The 23,847-nt window shown below is 51.4% G+C and overlaps 1 protein-coding gene across 3 annotated transcripts in view; it reads right to left on the bottom strand.

Moving 5' to 3' along the window:
* The window catches only part of btaf1 (BTAF1 RNA polymerase II, B-TFIID transcription factor-associated), a 29,863-nt gene that overhangs the window by 3,025 nt on the left and 2,991 nt on the right, over window positions 1-23,847 (bottom strand). The window contains exons 4-35 of one of the 3 annotated variants that reach the window (XM_060074000.1): window positions 21,065-21,208; window positions 19,837-20,006; window positions 18,759-18,892; window positions 18,458-18,587; window positions 18,219-18,287; window positions 17,805-17,894; window positions 17,611-17,706; window positions 17,051-17,227; window positions 16,288-16,428; window positions 15,059-15,183; window positions 14,802-14,922; window positions 14,226-14,330; window positions 13,432-13,584; window positions 13,104-13,249; window positions 10,899-11,073; window positions 10,277-10,480; window positions 9,514-9,937; window positions 8,464-8,645; window positions 8,201-8,357; window positions 7,492-7,601; window positions 6,831-7,032; window positions 6,225-6,373; window positions 5,844-5,996; window positions 4,828-4,949; window positions 4,493-4,660; window positions 4,063-4,140; window positions 3,833-3,962; window positions 3,370-3,511; window positions 2,649-2,779; window positions 2,171-2,293; window positions 1,828-1,980; window positions 843-1,057 (exon numbers count right to left, since the gene is read on the bottom strand). In XM_060074000.1, the coding sequence (XP_059929983.1) occupies window positions 843-1,057; window positions 1,828-1,980; window positions 2,171-2,293; window positions 2,649-2,779; window positions 3,370-3,511; window positions 3,833-3,962; window positions 4,063-4,140; window positions 4,493-4,660; window positions 4,828-4,949; window positions 5,844-5,996; window positions 6,225-6,373; window positions 6,831-7,032; window positions 7,492-7,601; window positions 8,201-8,357; window positions 8,464-8,645; window positions 9,514-9,937; window positions 10,277-10,480; window positions 10,899-11,073; window positions 13,104-13,249; window positions 13,432-13,584; window positions 14,226-14,330; window positions 14,802-14,922; window positions 15,059-15,183; window positions 16,288-16,428; window positions 17,051-17,227; window positions 17,611-17,706; window positions 17,805-17,894; window positions 18,219-18,287; window positions 18,458-18,587; window positions 18,759-18,892; window positions 19,837-20,006; window positions 21,065-21,208 (4,819 nt within the window). Of the gene's footprint in view, window positions 1-842; window positions 1,058-1,827; window positions 1,981-2,170; window positions 2,294-2,648; window positions 2,780-3,369; window positions 3,512-3,832; window positions 3,963-4,062; window positions 4,141-4,492; window positions 4,661-4,827; window positions 4,950-5,843; window positions 5,997-6,224; window positions 6,374-6,830; window positions 7,033-7,491; window positions 7,602-8,200; window positions 8,358-8,463; window positions 8,646-9,502; window positions 9,938-10,276; window positions 10,481-10,898; window positions 11,074-13,103; window positions 13,250-13,431; window positions 13,585-14,225; window positions 14,331-14,801; window positions 14,923-15,058; window positions 15,184-16,287; window positions 16,429-17,050; window positions 17,228-17,610; window positions 17,707-17,804; window positions 17,895-18,218; window positions 18,288-18,457; window positions 18,588-18,758; window positions 18,893-19,836; window positions 20,016-21,064; window positions 21,209-23,847 lie in introns of all 3 variants that reach the window. The other 2 variants (XM_060073999.1, XM_060073998.1) reach the window with 2 other exon arrangements.

Below are 23,847 nucleotides of genomic sequence, written 5' to 3'. Positions count from 1 at the left end.
CACCGGGCAGTGGCGTCGTGACCGCACAGCGGTGGACTGCCCCCTCACCTCATCACCTCATCACCTCAAGCAGCGCTCGGCCGTTCCACGCCCAGGTTGTTTTTAACGTCCAGATAATAAAATAAAATCAGGGATCTCCGGCTGTCACAGGCCCGCAAGAACTATCAGGCTGGATTAAAGGATTGATGGCCTCCCTGTCTGGTCTACCTACCTAACCAGTGTTCGTGACCCGTCCTCCTAAAGGGCGTTCAGTCCCAGTGATGCAGCCACTGAGCTAGTCCCGTGCTTTAGGGTAGAGGCTTTGGAGAGAGTGGTGGGATGTTTTCGGCTGGATACTTTCAGAAAGTGGCTGCCCCTGGCTCCTTTTACCAGACAGCCTATGCTAGCTTTACTCATTTCCTCCGAAGGCTGAACACCTGCCCCTCTAAGGTTTCCTGCCATGCTGAACTCGCACGGCATTGGGTTCCCAGACGACCGCGGTAACAGAGGAGGCACTGCACGGGCTCCGGGTTGCAGAGGAAGTGGCCGTCCCGGGCTATGCGTGCATTATTAAAGGTTGTATCAGCGATTCTAGGCCGAAACATTAACGATCCCAATCATCTGATCCTTCCTCGCGATCCGCTATCTGCCTGGCCCGTAGCAGGCCGTCGAGGAAACGCGTCTGTTGGCAGCCTACGCTCAGAGATCTAAATGGTACTACCAACCGCTCAAAACCAGAATAAATCCTATTCCCACCAACCACCGACCAGGGGGGGGTGCTGTGGGTTTTGCGCTGCGTTTGGGATCGTTTTTACTGGATGCATGAAACACGACGGGAGGGGGCGAGCTGGCTCTGTTGGTACCTGGAGACGATGCCGTGCCTCTGGCCGGCTGGCACGCTGCCGTCCAGCCGCAGGTAGGAGACGCTGGGCAGCTTGGGCCTCAGCAGGTCCTTCTCCACCATGTCCAGCATGCTCTTCAGCTGGCAGAAGATGAGCACACGGTGCTGCGCCACCACCGCCTCGGGGCAGCCCTCGGCCGCGCCGCCGCCGCCGCCCAGACCGCAGTCCACCAGCAGCTGGGGGGGCAGAGGGTCACCACCAGGGGGCAACAGGGCGGGGCAGTTTGGCCTCAAATTTTATCTACCATTTTTTCTAACCAAACCGGATTATCGTTATACATCATCATTATATAATCTATATATTATCATCATTATATATTATATATTATTATATTTTCTTCTTTTTCGATGAATGAACAAATATATATATATTAGAGCCGTCAAGCGATTAAAATATTTAATCGTGATTAATGTCATAGTTAACTCACGATTAATCGCAAATTCTTTTTCTATGCTAAATATCCCTAGATTTTTTTGTCCCATAATTCTTCTCATTTTAATTCTCTTATCAACATGGTGAAGTGCATCGGCTTGTCTTGTGCAAATGATTTTTTATTGATAACAACATTGGCATATACTGATCAAAACAGGACGATACAAAAAAAGAGCCTATAGTGCAATTAAACGACTGCTTTGAACAAATGTAATTTGAACATAGCAGTCAGGCTACTGCTTCTTTGTTTTGAGCCAAAGAAAAAAAAAAAAAACATTATTATTTTTTTTAAATAAAATAATTGCGTTAATCGCGGGATAATTTTTTTAACGCCGTTAAAATTGGTTTGCGTCAACGCCGTTAATAACGCGTTTAACTGACAGCTCTAATATATATGTATTTATATCTAAACCATGAATTCGAATGACGATGAATGGCCCAGCTCGAGGAGGAAGCCAAGGCACTGGACCGTTCAAGGCAGACCCCCCCCCCCCCCTCCCCCACGGACAGGTACCTGTTTGAGGGCTGATAGTTTGGGTGCGTGTTGGATGTCACGCAGGCTGGTGTTCTGAGCGGCCAGTTGCTCCGTGATGCGTTTGTACTCGGGGTGCTGAGGAGTCAGGACCAGCCCGGGGTGGTTACACAGCTTCCTCAAGTACTGCAGAGCCTGCAACACACACACACACACACACACCCTCATGATCCATTGCTCAACTCGCCACGGTGAAAGAAGAAAATAAAAACTTCCCGTCTCGTTTGACATCCTGTGAACGCCTTGTGGGTCAGAGGAGATGAAACGAGGCGCTATTCAACGCTGCAGAGTGGACGTGTGTCAGGGTTAGGTTTAGGGTTAGTACCTGGAACACGTGACCCGTGGCCTTCAGCTTGGGCTTCTCCTCCTCCTCCTGCGAGGCCAGAGAGATGGTGTCCTCCACGCCCACCTTGGCCCGAGACTTAGCGAAGTCCTCGTACAGCTGAACCTGCAGGCAGAGAGCGCACACGGGTCAACCACACACGGGTCAACCACACACGGGTCAACCACACACTCCCAGCACCTCCCGTCCTGAGGGGTACGGGCTGCTTAGGGTCGGGTGTGCGTCTGGATTATAACGGCTGTGTTACCGTACCAAACGCACTCGTTGCCTTAAAATAAAACTTCAAAACCAAGTTAAGACTCTAGATGTTCTGTTCCACAGAGGGCAGCAGCATGAACGCTATATTCAAGTTGGCCCGATCCATAATCACATTAAACAGTCAACTATCAAAGATGGACATTTATGACATCCCCCGAGCTGAATCAAGCCTCAGGGTGGGGGGGGGGGGGGCAGGGCGTACCTGCAGGGGGCTCAGGTTGCAGTAGTAGTCCTGGATGATCTTGGGAGGAAGATCCTGCAGCACGTCCTCCTTCATCCTCCTCAGCAGGAAGGGCAGCACCTGTCTGTGGAGCGCCTCCATGGCCAGAACACCTGGAGGGGGGGGGGGGGGGGGGGGCAGGGCTGAGTCAGAGGGCTGAGGGCTGAGGACCAATCCCATTTCTACCCCTTACCCCTTCCCCTCCCCCTTCAAATCAAGGGGGAGGGGTAAGGGATTGGGCCTTAGTCACTGAGGACCGAGTGGCAGAGGACCGAGTGGCAGAGGACCGAGTGGCAGAGGACCGAGTGGCAGAGGACCGAGTGGCAGAGGACCGAGTGGCAGAGGACCGAGTGGCAGAGGACCGAGTGGCAGAGGACCGAGTGGCAGAGGACCGAGTCGCTGAGGACTGCCATGTGGTGACGCTGGAACAATAACCCAACAATAAACTTCATCCTCAAGGACGAGGGGAGGTCTGCTGGAACACGGGTTCATTAACGCCAGCGCCGTTTCTGATTGGTTCCAAATGATGTAAGGGGATGCAATCAGCAGAGAGATCGCCTTAAATTTAAGCAAATTTCTTCTGACGGATCACATTCTGACTGCCCTTCGTGGGGGCTCAAGGTGGCTACTCTGGGTGCATTCATCCGGGATGTGCAGCAGAGTCCCGGGAGCAGTTTCATTCTGACGGGACGGCTCCTCTTACCGGCCTCCTGCTCCCGGGAGGAGCTCTTGGCGTCGCGGCTGGCCAGGATGGGCTTCCCGTAGCGGGCAGCGAACTGTCGCTCGGTGCCCAGGAAGCCCGGCATGAGGAAGTCAAACAGCGACCACAGCTCCAGCACGTTGTTCTGGGGGCGGGGAGGGGGAAGAAAGAACATTAAACTATTATTATTAATGTTTATTTGAGGTGGACGTAGTAGTTACATTGGACAAACCAGATGCATTGTTTGAGTGTTTTAGCACACGTGTTGATTCACAACACAGCATTTTTACATGTTAGTTACATACATACTCTACAGAGCAAAGGTAACATGATCAGGCCATCATCCAATTAAGAACTATTCATGTGAGCACTGTTTAGATTTTAGCCATTCTTTGAGTCCTTCGTTAGACAATACTCAACTTTAAACATGCAGACACGTCTTAAATTAAGGTTAGGGAAATGGTACCTGGATGGGCGTTCCCGACAGGATGACTCGGAAGTTAGCAGCCAGCTGCTTGATCGCCTTTGAGAGTTTAGTCTTCCCGTTCTTGATGACATGACCCTCGTCAAGAATACAATAATTGAATTTTATATTTCTGCAGAAAAGAAAAAAAAGACAAGAGTCATAAAACAATGAATTGTGAGACAACAGCAAAAAGCCAAGCAAACAATCAGAGAAGACAAAGAGTTGCTTACTTGAAGAAGTCGATGTCGTTCCTTACAACATCGTATGACGCGACTATGAGATTGTGTTTCTTCACTTGATGTTGCAACCTGGAAAAGAACGTGTGGGTTAGTCCTCTGAATAGAATCGGTCCACGATAAGAGTCACGACTCTGAATGTTAACCGGCTCCTAAGGCCTGATTAGGGTCCACGTTCACACAACGCGTTGACCACGCAGTCGCTTCGACGTAGTCGGGAACCTTTATGGTTCTGCGTCGGTTTACGCGTCGCTATGCACGGCCGTGGTAAAGAGGGAACAAATAGTCGACGCAAGGTTAACATCTTTGGGAGGCGCGTGTCAGGCCCTCGACGTGAACGCAAGGAGAGTCCGCAAGGAAGTAACGGGTGCGTAACCCCCTTGGGTCGCGTGAACGTGGGGCCCTAACCGGCCCGTGACTGTACCTGACTCGCTCCAGCGGAGGCCCTGTGTAGTGCAGGGGGCTCAGGTGCTCCTTGGGGCAGAACTTGCTGACCTCGTCCACCCAGTGGCCCGTCAGGGTGGGCGGACAGACCACCAGGGAGGGCAGGGGACTGCAGCCCGCCGCCTGGGTCCTGGCGTACTCCTGCGCTCTGCAGATGACAATAGTGGGTTTAAGAATACCTTATCGGCACAATGCCCTCATCCCACATCATTAGGAGTGCTGTGGTACTTTCAGTGGGTTTACACGTGTGCCTTTCCCCGATCACTGAGCATCAACCGCCCTCCACCAGGCCAGCGGGAGGTGGTGCTGCTGTACCTGAGGTAGTGGTCCCCAGCCAGGATGCAGATAGACTGCAGGGTCTTGCCCAGGCCCATGTCGTCACACAGGATCCCGTGCAGCTTGTATTTGTTCAGGAAGGAGAGCCAGTTGACGCCGTCCTGGGAGGGGCAAAGGGCGGACCCGTTAGCGGCTCCTTATGGGAGAGGTAAAGAGCGCTCGTTGTGGTTTCATACGTTCGACCGAACCGCGCACGTTACAGAGATAGAACGCGGTTCTAGGACGGTGTTCTGGGAGTAAGAGAAAGGTTTGGAGGTGAAACAATCTCGTCTTTCTGTGGCGTTTCGCACCGCTGCACAAAGTGGTGTATCGCTGACCGGCCTCACTAGAGACGCAGCACGACCGTGTCAACGAAACAGGATATAGAAGTTAGTGAGAATGCTGGCACACCAGCTGGTGTAAGGCATAATAAATAAGACAGGAGAACACGGAGAAAGGGGTTGAACGTCATCTGTAGGAGGACGAGGTGTGGCTGGGCGTTGGATGAACATAGATTAACAAAGACCAGTTGGACGTAGCCTCCAGGGTTTCCCCAAGATGTTCAACGTTACGGCGTACGAAGCAGTCCACTGCATCATCGGTTTTCCCCACTCAAAACGTATACGCCGTTCCACATGGCGTAGAGAATGTGCTTACATCAGACAGAAGCATCTCTACGCACCATAAACTCCTCCAGACATTACGTCGCCACGCCGACGGGCCCCGTGGTTTTAACTGAAACAGCTGCACAGCCCCATCGGGGAGACAGATGGCGCGCTGAGCGGGGCCCTAGCCTCCCGCTATAGGCATAGCGCAGGCAGAGCCAAGCATCTCCTCATCGGTTTTAACCTCCCATGCAGTCAGCATGCCCCGTCTCTTGGGTCAACCATTAACCAGCGGAAGGAGAACGCATAAATCATTCACGAGCTGGCGAGGGAAACAATCTCTTAAGGTATGGAGAGCACAGAGTTTCCATGGCGTGATGGATGCTAGGAGAGGGGGCAGAGGTACCCTACCTGCTGGTACTTCCGGAGCTCTGCGTTGATGGGCACGGGGATGTTGTAGTTCTCCAGCTTCCTGCTGTCCAACAGCTGCTCCAGGAAGTGGCGCTCTCTGGCCTTCTGGCGGATCAGGTCTGCAGACATGGCTGGAGGGTCGGGTATACCCGCCTGAACAAGAGACAAATACAGACATTAACATTACAGGAAATAAATATACTTAAAGAAAGATGTGTACAAAAATGCATGCAGCCTATATAAACATCAGAAAGACATAATAATAATGGATAGATTTTATATAGCGCTTTTTTGGTCACCCAAAGACGCTTTACAAAGAAGAACAAGAAAACAAAATGCAGAAATAAATTAAATAAATCAAGCTGCATTCTGCGGACTTACCTCCAGGGGGAGCAGGCGGATGAGGGTGGCGAAGCACTGAGTGGCCATGAAGCGGATGCTGTCGTTGGGGTCACTCATGCGCCCCAATACGGGCACCACCAGCAGCACGATGTACGGCACGATGTCCACCTCCAGCTGCTCCATTATACCTGGGGGGGGGGGGGTCAAGGATCGCTCTCCCTCTCTCATACACCCCAGAGGAGCGTATGTTTTTTTAACATTTTAGGCCGACTCAATCTCCGAACCACCTCACGACATCACGACATCACGACAGCACACGGAAACAGAGTTTGGTGTGGAAGCTCAGACTACTAGTCGTACTTATTTTGAAGCCCCGGCCGTCTCAGAAGGGTTTGCCAGGGCTGGGGTAGCCCGGGGCAATAAAACTATTTGTTATCGTGACAGACTTATCTGATATATCCGAGTGTGGTTGAGCGTTGTATCGACATTGGAGTGTTTATCAATGAGGAACGGCGGCAGGTCATATCAAGTGTTCAACAGCAGGGTTTCAGTCCAGCATGGTAACTCAGTGGATTATTAATCAGTATGATCGTGATGTCCCTCAGCCGTCGGGCCCGGGCCCGGGCGGGGGCTCGTGGAGGATACAGGCCATGGCCTCGATGGCGCCCTCCTGCTTGGTGCAGTCGTCGATGGCGGCCAGCCAGGGCAGCACGCGCTCCAGGAAGAGGTGCATGGTCTCCAGCGTGGACGTCCTGCCCAGCACGGCCACGCAGCGCGCGGCCATGTGCCGCACCGCCGTGTACGGGTGCTGCAGGCAGCTGAACAGGTGCGGCAGATGCTCCAGCAGCTGGAGGGAACGGGACAGACCGCGTTAGAGCCGGGATGGGGAGTGGGCGGGGTTTAAAGGGTCAAGTGACATTCCACCAGGTGGGTCATGGGACCTTTAAAAAGGTGTGACAAGCCGTTTTGAAAAGCTGCCCCTTATGACATCACAGGTGGGCGTGTCCCCCTGGATGTGTGCTGGACAGATCAGCCTCCCAGCCGACCCAGTGGACTGTAGCAAACGTTGCTCATCTACCCGTCACACATCTGGGTGGACACGCCCACCTGTGATGTCATAAGGGGCAGGTTTTCCCCATACGGTTTGTAAGGCTAATCCCACTCACACCTGGTGGCATGTCACGGGACCTTTAACCTTCCTCCTTAATGGTGCTGGGGGGTCTGCCCCTTCCAGACCACGTCTACCCAGACCGAGTGTTGGCCGTGCCAGTGTGTGGCTGGCGAGCGTGTGGGCGAGCGGTCGTACCACGGGTTTGAGCTCTGCAGACATGGCGCTGGCCGTGACCTCGAGGATCTGCAGAGAGTTGACCAGCTCCTGAGCCACGGCGTCGCCGCGCTTCAGCTGGGCCGGCGCGTCTGGAACCACAGACGAGGCATGACGGGGTTAACGTGGTTCAACTGGACGGCCAAAACTAGGGCTGCTTGATTATGGAAAAAAATGTAGAGTCACGATTATCTTGGTCAATATTGAAATCACGATTATTTTTGAGTTTGAAAACGCGATGTACTTATTCAGCAATTTCCCCCCAAAAAAAACTTTGCAACTGAGAAAACTACACAAAATGGTCAAAAAGAACATGTTCAAATCTAAAATACAGTACAGATATGTATTGAGCTGTTCTTTCTATAAAAGATTTCATTAAATGAATATAATAACGACATTATATTCGTTTTGTGATTGTTTGACGCTAAAATCAAAACTAAAGAAGTCAAAACAACAAATAAACATCTAAATCTTCATCAGCCCATCACCGGCATGAGTCTACAAGGCACCAGTATGTGGTCTTCTAGGATTTGTATTAAATGCATCGTTCAGCAGACCTTCATCTGAAATGGTTGATAGTGAGAATGAGCGTATTGGATTTGAACCCCTTGCTGTAAAGGTCCGAGCAGCCCTAGAGAGGCTTCGGGCTGCTGATGGAACCCCCTAGTCCCACGGTATGAACCTAAAGTACCTATGCCTTGCTTGTCATCCACAGCCGTCCTCAGAGGCCCCACCATGTTCTCCCACAGGTACGGCAGAGAGCCCGTGAGCTCGGCCCCAAAGTGCCTAGCGATAGTCGTCAGAGAGAACTCGGCTCCTCGCCTCTGAATCAGGCACGGCCTCTTAATCTGGGAGAGGACAGGGAAAGACGACGACATGAATAAAAGCCTTATTCATTTTAATATAGAATGGAAGGAAGCGTTCGTTGCCCCAAACCCAAGCCTGTATTCCTACCTCATCATTGTCTGTACCGATTCCGCAGCCTGGTGAAAAATCGACGGAGGTCTTGGACATCTTGGGGGCGGGACCCCTCTTGCTGGTGATGGCGAACGCCGCCCTCTGGTGGCGGTAGAGGGTGATGATGCCTCGGGTCTTGCTGACGTTGTGGTGCATGCAGTCCTTCTCCGTGCCACCGACTAGCAACGAGAGGGGTGGGAATAAGACATGGTCATGAGGATGTTATTGCCTGAGCTGGACTTCAACCACATCCATTTGTTCCCCATCGACTCTGTGGGCCATCTAAAAATTCCTCACTGGTGTACTTCGTTAATCATATGCATGTGATAATTAGCATTACCCCGCCCCGATAAAAAGGACTAATGAGCGGTGAGATGGCTCAGCCCCGGCCTGGGAGGAACAAAACACGTCAGGAGCGGTTCGACATGAACCTGGATTTTCGAAAGATGTCTGCAAGTAACAGAGACAAAAGTCACGACGGGCTTGACCCCAGCAGCCCATCGATACACTAAGGGGCCATCCCGGGTTCCCCTCAGTTTTATTCTGTAGGTGCCAGCGTTTAATGTACACGTGATGGGTAGGGCTGGGCGATTTGGCCTAAAAACAAAATCTTCAAAGTGAAAAAATAAAAAAAGTTTCGATTTTATTGGAAGAATAATAATGATGATTAACCAAAGCAAATAAATAACACACATCTCCCACTCTGCTGCGTGCCTCAGTTTAAGATGTATGAATAAATATTATGTGCTGCTGCTTAAGGTTGCCACAGACTTTAAGCAAACTCTACACACACTTATTTCAGTCCATGCTGCCATGTTGATATTTAACCATTTAGAATAAAAAAAGAAAAAAAAAGAACTTGAATTGCCATACAACGCAAGTCGAAAGGAATTGGCTAAAGGTTGTTCCCCATACAAATAAAACAAACGCCACACGAAAATAGGAAACAAAAAAAAAACTTTAAGGTCTGATTTTCTTTAAAAAAGAAAATCATTAATTCGAGTAACGCTAGATGACCGAGCTCTCGTGACGGGACGGCGGGCTCACCTTTGAGGGCCTCGGGCGGCGGGGGCACGGGGCAGGAGGAGGAGGGCGTGACGGCGGGGTCGGCGCAGGCCGAGCTGCAGAGGTTCTTGATGATCTTGGTGTTGGGGCAGGGCTGGCGGGCGGCGCACTGCTGCAGCAGCTTGGCCAGGAAGGAGGCGGCGTAGCCCTGCACCAGGGCGTTCTCCTCGCGCTTCACGCCCTCCATCAGCGGCCGCACCAGCGGGTTCAGCTTGTCGGGCAGCGCCTGCAGGTTGACCACGGCGCAGGCCACCAACAGGTGCACGCGCTGGTGCAGCCGCTGCCACTCGGCGCTGGTCTCCTGGACCGTGGCGTGCGCCTGCTGCCGCTTGCCGTCCAGAGGCTGCCACTGCGACGGCTGCCGGGCGCAGAGCTCCGCCGTGGCCTCGGCGAAGATGCTGGTTACCTAGGAAACAAGGGATGGGGTGAGCACCGAGTTCCTCCATCTTGATGTTGGCCAGAACTCTCCGCTGGGGAACGATGCAAATAACCCTCCTTTATTTAATCAGGTTTAGTCTCATTGAGATTAAAATCGTATAGTTTATACAGCAGTACACAGTTCCAACATAAAAAGACAAAGTACTAGTTCAATACTATGTGCAATAGCAGTAATACATTTACATCATCGACTAAAACATTTGCAATTTCCAATGGAGTCCGACATCAAACTCAGCTTTAAATGCAGGTACAATGCAGGTTACACATCAGGGAAGTCCGTATGGTGTGGTGTGTAGGGTGGCCTCACCAGCTCGTTGGCCTGGTCGATGGTGAACACGCTGCAGTTGATGCGCTCCGGCACGTCGATGTTGGCCTCGGCCAGCATGGCGATGAGCTGCTTGCACTCGTTCTGCATGCGGGTGAAGGGGATGGCGATCTCGTCGTAGTACAGCTGCTCGGACAGGATGGCCAGCAGGCGGGGCTGCACCATGACCGAGACCACCTGGCACTCCTGGGGGGGGAGGGTAGAGTCATCAGGGGCTGACCGCCGCATTGGAGCCGTGTTCACGTCTCTAAACGATTGCGACATACATCTCTAAAGGTTGAGCACAAATTCTAAACAAAAATAATTATCAAATAACTGAAGACAAAACATTGGTGACAGTTATTTAATGAACGCGTTTACTAGGACCTGGGATTATTGTTCCTAGGCATACTATGGGTTTATAAACCGAACCACACCGAGTTTGGAAAAGGTATTTAAAGCTACAAACACTTCTAAACGCATAATTGCGTTGATCCAAAACCACAGAACTTTCTAGAGGACCAAAGGAAACGTTGACCGACGGCCCGTCGGTGACTCGACCCATTGTTCACCCAAAGCCCTGCCGAGCTCCTCCTCAACGAAGGGACGCGGCACTCTGCCCCACCTTCTGCAGCGCGGCCCACTCGCAGAGCACCAGGGCCACGGCGATACGCTGCAGCGCCGACTTGGTGTTGAGGTGGAAGAGCAGCAGCTGGCCCAGCGACTCCGCCGGACGGATCTCCTGGGAGGCGGCGTTGAGCTGCGGGTCGCAGATACACCGACACAGAGCGGCAAGCAGCCTGCCCCGGGAGGAAGGCAGCGGAGGAGAGGAGAGGTAGACAGAGAGGAGGAGAGGAGTGGAGGAGAAGAGAGGACAGAGAGGAGAGGTAGACAGAGAGGAGAGGACAGAGAGGAGAGGGAGCCAGAGAGGAGGAGAGGAGAGGAGGGAGCCAGAGAGGAGGAGAGGAGAGGAGGGAGCCAGAGAGGAGGAGAGGTAGACAGAGAGGAGGAGAGGAGTGGAGAGGAGAGGGAGCCAGAGAGGAGTGGAGAGGAGGAGAGGGAGCCAGAGAGGAGTGGAGAGGAGGAGAGGGAGCCAGAGAGGAGTGGAGAGGAGAGGGAGCCAGAGAGGAGAGGACAGAGAGGAGAGGTAGACAGAGAGGAGAGGGAGCCAGAGAGGAGAGGTAGACAGAGAGGAGAGGGAGCCAGAGAGGAGAGGGGAGGAGGGAGGGAGCCAGAGAGGAGAGGGGAGGAGGGAGGGAGCCAGAGAGGAGAGGAGAGGAGAGGAGGGAGCCAGAGAGGGGAGGAGAGGAGAGGAGGGAGCCAGAGAGGAGAGGAGAGGAGAGGAGGGAGCCAGAGAGGAGGGAGGGAGCCAGAGAGGAGAGGAGAGGGGAGGAGGGAGCCAGAGAGGAGAGGAGAGGAGGGAGGGAGCCAGAGAGGAGAGGAGAGGAGGGAGGGAGCCAGAGAGGAGAGGAGAGGAGGGAGGGAGCCAGAGAGGAGAGGAGAGGAGAGGAGAGGAGTGGAGAGGAGTGGAGAGGAGAGGGAGCCAGAGAGGAGTGGAGAGGAGAGGGAGCCAGGGAGGAGGAGAGGAGTGGAGAGGAGAGGGAGCCAGAGAGGAGTGGAGAGGAGAGGGAGCCAGAGAGGAGTGGAGAGGAGAGGGAGCCAGAGAGGAGTGGAGAGGAGAGGAGAGGGAGCCAGAGAGGAGGAGAGGAGAGGGAGCCAGAGAGGAGGAGAGGAGAGGAGGGAGCCAGAGAGGGGAGGAGAGGAGAGGAGGGAGCCAGAGAGGAGAGGAGAGGAGGGAGGGAGCCAGAGAGGAGAGGAGAGGAGGGAGGGAGCCAGAGAGGAGAGGAGAGGGAGCCAGAGAGGAGAGGAGAGGAGAGGAGGGAGCCAGAGAGGAGAGGAGGGAGGGAGCCAGAGAGGGGAGGAGAGGAGGGAGGGAGCCAGAGAGGAGAGGAGAGGAGGGAGGGAGCCAGAGAGGAGGGAGGGAGCCAGAGAGGAGAGGAGAGGAGAGAGCCGGAGAGGAGAGGAGAGGAGAGAGGGAGCCAGAGAGGAGGAGAGGAGGGAGCCAGAGAGGAGGAGAGGAGAGGAGGGAGCCAGAGAGGAGGAGAGGAGAGGAGGGAGCCAGAGAGGAGGAGAGGAGAGGAGAGGGAGCCAGAGAGGAGAGGAGAGGAGAGGGAGCCGGAGAGGAGAGGAGAGGGAGCCAGAGAGGAGAGGAGAGGAGAGGGAGCCAGAGAGGAGGAGAGGGAGCCAGAGAGGAGAGGAGAGGAGAGGAGGGAGCGAGCCAGAGAGGAGAGGAGAGGAGGGAGGGAGCCAGAGAGGAGAGGAGAGGAGGGGAGTGGGAGAGGAGAGGGGAGGAGGGAGCCAGAGAGGAGGAGAGGAGGGGAGTGGGAGAGGAGAGGAGAGGAGAGGAGAGGAGGGAGCCAGAGAGGAGAGGAGGGAGCCAGAGAGGAGAGGGGGAGAGATTTAGTCACAGGTGAGATGGGTTCAGACAGGGAGGGAGGTTTGGTAGAAAGGAAAGCCAGGGGTAAAGCAGAGTAGAGCAGAGAAAGGTTACGCAGAGAAAGAAGTAAAGCAGAAACAAGGGGGGGGGGGGGGAGAAGTTAAGAAGAGAGAAGATAAAATAGTCAGACGTCAGAACAACAAACAAACGCCCACACGCCCCATGGCTCCGTGCCGTGCTACGGTCTGAAAGAACGCTCACAGGCTAGCTACTCCTCTACCGGGCAAGAGCTAAAGGAACACCCCACAGTACAGCCAGGGTTTGATTGTAAAGACCTGCCGAGGGATCCCAACACTTCCCTTAATGCAGGGGGACCAAAACGAGCGGACTCACTTGGCTGCGGTGAGGCGCGCCCGCACCACAACGTAATCCCTGGTGCCCTGGTCCTCCGTCACGGTCTCCGCCCCCGCTATGTACTCCTGGACCGTCTCCTTCACCTGGGGGAGCCCTCCTTGACGGGCCTTGATGCCGGCCTTGTCCTGGAGACGGACAATTAACCAGTCAAGTCAATTCAGCCAAGGAACCCCGAGTTCAGGTCAAAATCCCCCTTCTAGTCAGAATGACTCGAGAATGACTTTGAGTCTTCAAAGCACAACATTGAGGCTTCAGTGAGGGCCCAGAGCCATTAACGCAGACATGACTGCATCGGGGCCAGACGTACCTGCTTGGAGCGGCACTTAACCTCCAGGAGCATGTTGAGGTCGATGGGGATGTGGGAGGCCTGCATCATGAGACACAGCCAGGCGCCCATCCACGGACAGCTGGCCGCCACCACAAACTGCTGATGGGCCCGCTTCAGCAGCTCCATCCAGACCTGCACCGAGGCACAGCCGTTAGGGACGCAGTGGGCTGCATGGCAGCCGACTGGGAAAGGTTGAGGCCAGGTTAGGGTATTAAATAAAACAGTATGCAAGAAGAAATTAGTGCCGCAAGGCTTTGGTTGCACTCAATCAGGGGCCACTCATTGAGGAGGGCAGTCTGGCCCCAGCCTGCCCCCAGTCTGGCCCCAGCCTGCCCCCAGTCTGGCCCCAGCCTGCCCCCAGTCTGGCCCCAGTCTGGCCCCAGTCTGGCCCCAGTCTGGCCCCAGTCTGGCCCCAGTCTGGCCCCAGTCTGGCCCCAGTCTGGCCCCAGCCTGCCCCCAGTCTGGCCCCAGTCTGGCCCCAGTCTGGCCCCAGTCTGGCCCCAGTCTGGCCCCAGTCTGGCCCGTGTGTGGCCCCAGTCTGGCCCCAGTCTGGCCCCAGTCTGGCCCCAGTCTGGCCCCAGTCTGGCCCCAGTCTGGCCCCAGTCTGGCCCGTGTGTGGCCCGTGTGTGGCCCCAGTCTGGCTCGTGTGTGGCCCCAGTCTGGCCCCAGTCTGGCCCCAGTCTGGCTCGTGTGTGGCCGGCTACATTGAGGTGTGGCGTACGTCACCACACCAAAGGAGGGGTTAGGAGTGGTGTCCGTGTGCGAGGGGAGACCTTCTGAATGAGGTCCAGGATGTCCTGGTGGCTCTCCAGGATGCAGGACTGGAAGATGTGGCGCAGCATCTCCTGCAGGACGGGGTTCAACCACTGGGCGCAGTCCTGCCACCCAAGGGAAGGAGAGCTATTAGTTCATTTAACTTAACTCATAAGTTAAGTTATCCTTTATTTATCCCTTTTAAGGGGGAAATTCTTCTCTGCTTCTGACCCATCCGGGTAGCCGGTGAACACATACACACACACAGAGGTCCACACACATGGGGGTACACACATGGGGGTACACACATGGGGGTACACACATGGGGGTACACACATGGGGGTACACACATGGGGGTACACACATGGGGGTACACACATGGGGGTACACCGGTACTCCCGGAGCAGTGGGCTGCGGCGGTGCATCGCCCGGGGAGCAGGTGGGGGTTTCAGGTGCCTTGCTCAAGGGCACCTCATCCGTGGAGGCTCGGGATTCGAACTGGCCAGCCTCCGGTGACCGGTCCAACTCCTTCACCAGTGTGCCACGGATTATATTATGTTGTGTTACAGCAACAGAAACAAACGCGGTGCATTCACCTGGTCGGCTTTGGAGAGCAGGGTGAAGAGGGTCTCCAGCGCCGCCCGTCGGACCGAGGAGATGGTGTGCCTCAGGAAGGGCCAGACCCGCGGCACCAGGACGGTCAGACACTGCTCTAGGCTGGGGGGGGGGACACGAGAGGTTAGAGAGCACTATCGACCGGGGCTTCACCACACCGGTCTGGGGGGGGGGGGGACACGAGAGGAGCACCGTGGTTAGAGAGCACCGACTGGGTCCGGTCTGGGGGGGGACTGACCTGCACTGGCGGACCTGGGGGTAGGTAAGCAGGGAGGACAGCAGGGTCATGATGCTGTTGGTGGAGGCGGTGAGGTCGTCCAGGTCCAGCAGGGCGTCCCACAGCGTGTTCACGATGAAGGGCACCTGGGGGCAGAGGGGAGACGCTCAGCACAGACCAGCAGGGCGTCATATAGAGGTGGTGGAGAGGAACAGTGAGGCCAAAGTACACCACTCCCACATCCCACTCCGTAACCACGGAGACCCCTCGAGCATTCCATGTTCTCCGTCGGGATGTCGGATGCGCAATGCAGTTCGCTGCCCGATCGATCTTATATGTTGACTACAAACTAGGGCCCGACCGATTTAATCGGCCGATTATAGCCTTTTTGAAAATAATCAACATCTTCCAAAAAGACACCGATTACAAGCGTTTATTTTTTATTTTATTTTTTAAATGTTATTGCGCTTAGTATCCTGCAGATTGCGCTCCTACTCGCCTTGCTAACTAACAACTTTAGCTTTAGGCAGCTGCGCGCTCACCTCACCAATGTACACAAGACGCGTTGTTTGAGCATGTTGTGCCTGTTTTTCTTTAGGTCCCAGGCCATGTTAATTTGTTATACTGTAGACTAACGGTGAGACCATACTGCTCAGCACGCACGTGTTAGTCACTGCTCACGAGCGCAGCACATTGGGAGTTAGTTATTTATTTTACATTACTCATTTTTGACTGTAAATGTATTCTAAAACACTCAAAGGTTCTGCATTCAATTCACATATTCGTCAAAAGTGTTTAAAGTATCAAAAACTACGTTTTATATGCTTTTTTTTGTCTTGTTTTTAATCGGCCGATTAAATCGTAATCATAATTTTTCTCTGAAAATAATCGGCATCGGCACTCAAAAATCAATATCGGTCGGGCCCTACAAACCATGTAAATAAACTCCCAAAGCTTTTCAAATCTAAATTCATATTTTATTGGTACTTAATGTGCAAAGTAAACAATGTACAAAGTAAATAAGGTGCAAAGTCAAACCAGGAAAAGGGATTCCGGAAATGATTTTGCCAGAGGACCAATCACAGCCCTTGCCGTCTCCGTTGCGTCAGCGGATAGTTAAAAAAATATCGTATGCTATGTAAGCCACGGAGAGGGCCTATGGCGACAGAGAGGGCTCTCCGTGTCCCCGCCCAGCGCTCTACGGAGGACTATAAACCGGCCTGGAGACAGGGGAGGGGCCCGGGGCTAACCTTGTTGGGCAGCAGCTGCACCAGGCCGTCCACCACGGGGATGAGCGAGGAGGCGGCCACGGCGCGGACGTCGTCATCCAGGTCCTGCAGGCCCTCGGTGATGGCGGGCAGGACCCGGGGCAGCAGCGCCGGGATCAGGTCCTGGGACGGGGGACACGGACTCAGCACAAGGAGGCCACGCAGATCAACCAGAACTCAACAAACCACTGGGCGGGCTGCGCCCACTCTCCGGGGCGGGGCTGTGTCCCTGCCCAGGCTTTGGCTGTCTCTACAATAGCATTGTGTGGCTGGATCTAACTTGGTGGATGGACGCCACTGGGTACCCCAAAACGGCCGATAACAACTCAGACTATAGCACACGACAATAACAGCCTTTAAAGCTTATTCTACTTTTATTAACTGTGTGCACACGTTAAAGTCAAGTTTGGGCCAAGATCAGGACTTACTAAGTATCGAGCACTAGTAAATCCCCCACTTTTCATTTAAAGCTGTTTCAGGGTTTGAATTTCCCTTATATAAGAGGGATTCAAAGTCAGCTATTGGGCATTAAAGGCGGCACAATTTGATTGGTTCGCTATCTCGGGATATTGGGCAATATCCCATGAATGAGACCTCATACGCGGGATATTGTTCGTCACGCTAATAAAAACCAATAAACCGCTAATAAAAACCAATAACTCCCAGCTGTTCCCCGCTCTTCCCTTCGTCTTCGGTGAATAATGGGTCCATGTTATTCCCCCTCCCCATCTCGCCCTGGTCGTACCTGTCGGACGGCGAGGGCGTACTTGATGCCCAGCAGGCCGCCGTGCCGGACCTCCCACTGGTCCTCGGTGAGCAGCGTCAGCAGGATGTCCACCGTCATGGCGACGCCGTTCTCCGTCATGTGACGCAGGGCCACGCCCAGAGACTGGGCGCACGTCTCCCTCACGGGGGCCACCACCTGTTGGGGGGGGGGGGGGGGGGTACAGACACTCACTGCAGGGTCCGTAGTACGAGCCCTTTGGGCAGGTTAGCGGGCCTAGTGTCTTTCCATTCTGGATGTGGTCATCCCATCAAGGCGGTTACACAGTCTGGCCCTATTTGGCGGGTGCTTGAACTGCCATACAACGTAAGCTGTTAGGAATCTGCTACAGTGTGCTCTACAATACAACGGACCAAACAAACGCCACACAAAAATAGGAAGCCGAAGAGCTAAAAAAGGAACAGAAATACAGACGTAAGATATAGTTTGTTGTGGCAGGTGACTCCAGTGGAAGTTCACCTAAAGTGCAAGAGTTAGGTGATATTAGGTGCGGTGTTTCGTCGCCGGCCAGCGACGCTCACCTCGTCGGACACAAAGTCCCCGAAGCGGTCGAGAGCGAAGATGCAGAGCAGTCGGATCACGAGGTCGTCCAGCCACTCCTGGTGCTGCCGCGTCATCTACCAACGCCCCCAAACACAAGGCGTGAATCACCAGGACACAGGGTTACACAGCGAGGGGGCAGAATGGAAACCTGCCGCATAGAAGATGGCCGCACCTGCTCCGCCGTGCTCCCCACCAGCTTGCCGCCGCCGCGCCCGTGGAACTTGAGGATTTCTCTAAGCCCCGTGCCGGCACCGTGACGGACCTGTAGGCAGACAGCACGGTTATAGTCTACCCCAAAGCCTCCCCATGTCACCGTCACCGATCCACAGCTTTACTGACATCTTTGCAAACCATTTCCTCCACAATGCAATCAACTCCGTTTAGAATTTAATTTAAACCTTTTCATCGAGGAATAACCCGTACACAGGTAAAGCCCCTCCCCCCCACAATTGCAATTTAGAGATTTCGCCTAAACCTTCTTAGCGCAATTTCACTTTATTGGCATCAAATATTGATCCAGGTACTTCAGATGTGCTATAGATTTGAACTGAATGGCAAAAACCATCTGGTGGATGATGCTGTTTACCTCCCAGGAGGGGTTGAAGAGGTCGTTGCAGAGTTCCTCACAGAAGCTTTCCAGAGGCCATTCCTGTGTCTGGAGGAAAAGACAACAGAGCACACGTTTAAGCCTTCCCGCTCCACTGTAGCGGACACCTGCACCTCTGCAAAGACCAGCCTCCAGGCAAGAGTCCTTCTTAGTTTGATTTTATTTTAGGGGTAACATGCCATAAGAGTTTCATCCAAGGCAGTGCAGATGTCCTTTACCTCTTCAAGACTGCTGGAGGAATCCCGAACATTGTCGATTACGACTTTAACGTCTGATGCCGATTGGTCGATGACCACATTCGATGTTTTTCTTCGTTTCTCGTCGGGTTCGGCATCCATGCTGTCGTTACTAAAAGAGGACATTAGTACATTATGTTGGTTAGACATTTCCACAATAGTGGAATTGTGCCTTTAGTTGCGACATGCTAAGAAGATTCAATGATACTCATATCAATGCGTCTGATTAACTAAATTATACTACAAAAAGATTGAAGGCCTGCAACACAGAAAACAAACATACCTTTTCTCATTTGGATCCATGTCTCTGGATCGTTGCTTTGCTACTAGCTTTGCTATCCGCTTAGCTTTATTCCGTTGTCGATTGCTCATGCCTGGCCTGAATTCAGAGTCAATCAACTCTGCTGCCTGCATGGGCTGAGAACGAGAACTTGGGGTGAATTTCAGTCAACTTAAAATAGGTTTAGAGTTACTGTTTAACTATTGGTGATTGTAGTAGCAGAGTGTCCTACCATATATGACATACACCATTAGAAACAGGATCACTCTTATAATCTCATACACCATCAAAACGTTTAATCCCAACAGATCTGCTGGACCATGAAAAACATGCAACACGTCCGCTTTCTGGACGATGGAGCGCCAGGCGAGTGAACCGAAGTCATGTTTAAATATTCAGTGCCGCAAATGCTAGGTTGGTTTGCGTCACGAACCAACCTCCTGAACCCCAGTGCCCTGTTATGCATGATCCACAGTGTGTGCACTGTGGATCCACCCCTACACCTGCCATTTTTAGCTGTGGCTACAATGGGCCAGACAGTATAAAGATGCAGACGCTGCAGCTGAAATGCAAGCACACAAATACCTAGTGTGCAAGCAAAGTGGTCTATGATGATTTATAATGTTTGTGCACAAAATAAGAAAAGGCGCCTTTGGAGATGAAACTGGGCTACTTTTCTTTTGATGTATGAGTATTAGTTCAGATATCTGTGCTTGGCTTGTCATATCTAGTTTCACGCAGGCAGGTTAATCAGGCCATGAAGTCTGCCACAATGTCTGCCGACCCAGCACCACTAAACTGTAGACAAATGTACAAACAGCAGCGTCTTCCAAGATAAACCTTTTTTTCTCCCCGCTGTATCCAAGAGTATTTTTAGACTTGGTGGCTCTTTTGAGTGCGGATCACCGGTTTAAATCACCAGGTGAAAAAGCTAAATATAATCTTTGCAAAACAAAAAACGAAAGTATTTTTAACCACATGACGAAGTTCAGTCCGAGATCTATTTCAGACCCAGTGGTCTACGGCGGACACTCCCTGGCTGAGAGCACATGGAGAGCCACCCCCGGCGGGGGGGACTCACTGCGTGGTTGGAGGCGCTGGATCCTGCAGCTGCCGTGGCGTTGTGCTGCGTGTAGTCCAGGTCATCGTCGTTGAACAGCTCCTGGGTGTCCATGCCGATGGCCGCGCCCATGTCCAGGCCCAGCTTCCTCTGGAGGAGCTTGCGCTGGCGTGCCAAGCGCTCTTTGGGATCTACTTCCCCTGAGGAGCACAGAGGCAGGATTAAGAGGGATGGAGAGCCAGGGCGGTAACACCAACCACCTTCATGGTGGACCGCAGTGGGGCCAGCAGGTGCTGTTGCTTAGGAGGGAGACTGACTCTGGCCCAGCATTCAGTCCATGTCATAGCAGAACGAGCAGTCCAATAGCAGGACTACTAACCTATCAGTCCTACTGTGTAATAGCAGGACTTCTAACCTAACAGTCCTACTGTGTAATAGCAGGACTTCTAACCCATCGGTCCTACTGTGTAATAGCCGGACTTCTAACCCATCAGTCCTACTGTGTAATAGCAGGACTTCTAACCCAGCGGTCCTACTGTGTAATAGCAGGACTTCTAACCCAGCGGTCCTACTGTGTAATAGCAGGACTTATCAGTCCTACTGTGTAATAGCAGGACTTCTAACCCAGCGGTCCTACTGTGTAATAGCAGGACTTATCACCTATCAGTCCTACTGTGTAATAGCAGGACTTCTCACCTATCAGTCCTACTGTGTAAAAGCAGGACTACTGCGGGACCACTGTGAAGGACGTGCGCCTTGTTTCAATTTTTCTCATAGAAATATTCTACCAAAGAAAACTAATTTGTTGCTGATGCAGGGGGTTTGGATAAGGGAATTTCCAAAAAGGGCAGTCTACACAATGTTGATTTGAAAAACCTTTAGACACGTTTTTACTAAGTTTATGTTAGCCAATCGCATGCTTACAACCGTCTCCAGCAACATGGTGGCCAAAAAAAACATTGAGCAAAAGAAAGTGAAACGCATCTAATGGCAGACAAGTTAAAGCTTGTGTTTCAGTTTCTTTTGCTCGGGTAATTGAGCACCAACGTTATTGCACTTCAAGTGTAATCAAGCGTTTTCAACTTCTGAATCAAACTTTTTAAGAAAAGTTAACACTCTCGTTAATGTAATGGGATAAAAGATTAGCATCACAGGTCAAAAGTTGGGGATGTGCATGAGAATTCTTTAAAAAAGTGCTGGTTTTGAGTAAACAGAGTTTGGCCGATAGGAATGGGAGGGGCCTTCTTACCAGACTTGTCATCCTGAAGCTCAAACTCTGCCCCCGCAGATCCCAGTAGAGAAGCTCCGTGTTTGAGAAGGCGGGAGATGTCGAAGTGGTAGAAACTCAACCTGTCACATGACGGCTCTTCAGGAGACTCTTCTTCGCAACACTCTAGAAGGGCCAATCAGAACAGAGTTGCTAAATTAAGCACAACGAAGGAGACACAAAAAAAGGTTTAATTAAGTCCTTGTCAAAACCCGTCAGCACCCATTGTACTGAAGGCAGGCTTTAATGGTTAAAACTGTTGACAGACATTAACAACTATTTGTAAAATGATAATCAGACTACATTGCCTAAGCGTCACGTGTTTTATGGTTTGAACTAGGGCTGGGCGATTTGGCCTAAAAATAAAATCTCAATTTTTTCTAACTAATGGACGATTTTCGATTTAAACCTCGATTATTTTTTTCTGCTTTTCTCTAAACAAATTCCATTGAAACCCATGTACGTGTGTGGCGCTTATGGGGTGTCGCACCACACTCACCAACGCAGGGGTCTACAACCCGCTGATTTAACCCATTTAAGCCGGGAAAGCATTGCCGCTGTTCTACCTTTAAAGCCGGGGGCGCTGTTGCGTCATTCTACCTTTAAGGACGGGAAAGCGTTTGCGTCGTTTTTCTGTAAAAGGGGGGTTTTTGCCCAAAGTGTCGGCCTCTGGGTCAATGAAATGCATCAGAATAGACACATATAGGTGTCAACTTGTTCCTCGTGAGTTTAGTTCAGAAATTTCTTCAAGCAAGTATGGCGGAATTTGAGACTGAAGACTTTTCTGACGGTAGCGATTTCGAGTTTCTCGGCTTCGAAGATGTTGATGAGGCCGAGTCCTTTGATGACGAATACGAACCGATTGACCGGGAATTATGGTTAAGGCACATGTTCGTGAATGACGACGAGGAAGAAGAAGTATGGAATGGGGCTATGGGAATGGGGCTGCTTGTGTTGCCGGTGCGAAGAGATTACTGGCGACAGAGTAAGAATCTCTTTCGGACGCAATTCGCCAGAAATATGTCCCGGGACAGATTTGCGGCCATCTGGAGGCAAGGACAATAGTAATACTTATTGATTGGGATGATGCTGTAATAAGTAATTACTACAGTTTATATGTAAGAGATGTATTACTGTCCCGGAGATGCGTAAAGCACCCGGGTGCGTAAAACCAGATAAGCTTCTCTGGAATGTCACTTATACTTATCAATAGTAATACTTATTGATTGTGATGATGCTGTAATAAGAAATGACGACAGTTTATATGTAAGAGATGTATTACTGTCCCGGAGATGCGTAAAGCACCCGTAAAACCAGATAAGCTTCTCTGGAATGTCACCACCAGTGGCGTAACAAGGCAACGACGGGCCCGTATGCAGGATGTTCAAGGCTCTTCCAAAGAATAGAGCTTCTTTGGATTTCACACCTAACTGCGATCTCCAGAACAATAAGGCCAAGGCTACTATACATTCCCAAATTATAGCCTGTATCTTTTAATTACGCTACTTCTTAGGATGGAATGCAATTGTATTTGTATTATGCATAATACTTTTATTCAGTAGTCATCACATACAAGTGCATGTAATTTAAAACGCAGACTGTTTACAGTTTTAGTCCCAGTCTGTTCCCCTTCCCATGTTTGTTATTATATACTTTATTACTTTCTTATATACTTATTTCACTTTATTATACTTTATTTTTTTTACAGTTTTGTGCTGTTCCTGCACTTTTACATATTTTTTTACTTTTTTATTTACTTTTCTACCTGTATGTAAATATTGTAAATATTTGTAAATAAAAACTCAAATTTCCCATGAAAGCCACAGGTGTCAGCTCTCAAATACTTTTTGAATTGTGTTCCTATCTGTTACAGGGGCTGAGAAATCAGTAATTTAGTAGGCGTTGACACAATTGCTGAATTTCTAGAAAAACTTCAGGTTTTGGGGGCTTTTCTGAAATCGCCTATAGGTTTTACAGGCATTTTTTCCAGGCGCTTTAGGCCTAAATGGGTTAAGAGTATAACGATTATCAACAATCATGGAAAGCTGAGTAGGTTTATCAGTTTTAATAACAGTATGAACAAATAGAACACAAAAATGACGAGTTGTCCTTTGTATATCTATAGTAGCAATAGCACATGCTAAACAAGGACAAAATCTACTCAGAATAATTGAATGAACTGTTTACATCCATGGCTAACCAGTGCATGAGAAGGAGATGACAGGAGACTAATGTTTCATTCTTTCAATTGCTCTAATTTGAGCTCTTACTGTTGTTATCTAAGATACCATACAGTCATTTAATTGTGTAAAAGTGTGAAATTACTGCACCTTAAAAATGACCATGAATTAGCTATACTCTCATTTGCATAGTGATTAACATTATGAATTTCAATTGTGTATACCAACTGTATGTTGGCTGACATTTACCTATAACTTTTTTTCCCTCCACTCTAACCAAGGATGCCTGTTTTTAAATTCCCTAGCCTGACACCCAGTCTGAAAGGCTGGCCAGGGGTTCTCATCTAAAAGTAACGAGGAGATATAAAGTGGGATTAAAACATTGTCTTCTGTTGACTACTTATTATGTGGTTTACACATTAATATGGGAGGACTGGACACACACACACACACACACACACACACACACACACACGCACGCACGCACGCACGCACGCACACACACGCGAGAAGGAGGGGCTCGGCCCGCCAACTAACGTGCAGAGATGCAGGGGCAGCTTCGCGCTTCGTAACAGAGACAGGGCA

The sequence above is a fragment of the Gadus macrocephalus genome, chromosome 15, assembly GCF_031168955.1.
Source record: "Gadus macrocephalus chromosome 15, ASM3116895v1".
NCBI lineage: Eukaryota > Metazoa > Chordata > Actinopteri > Gadiformes > Gadidae > Gadus > Gadus macrocephalus.
Note: the sequence above shows the minus strand (reverse complement) of the source record. Positions and strands in the feature narration are given on the sequence as shown.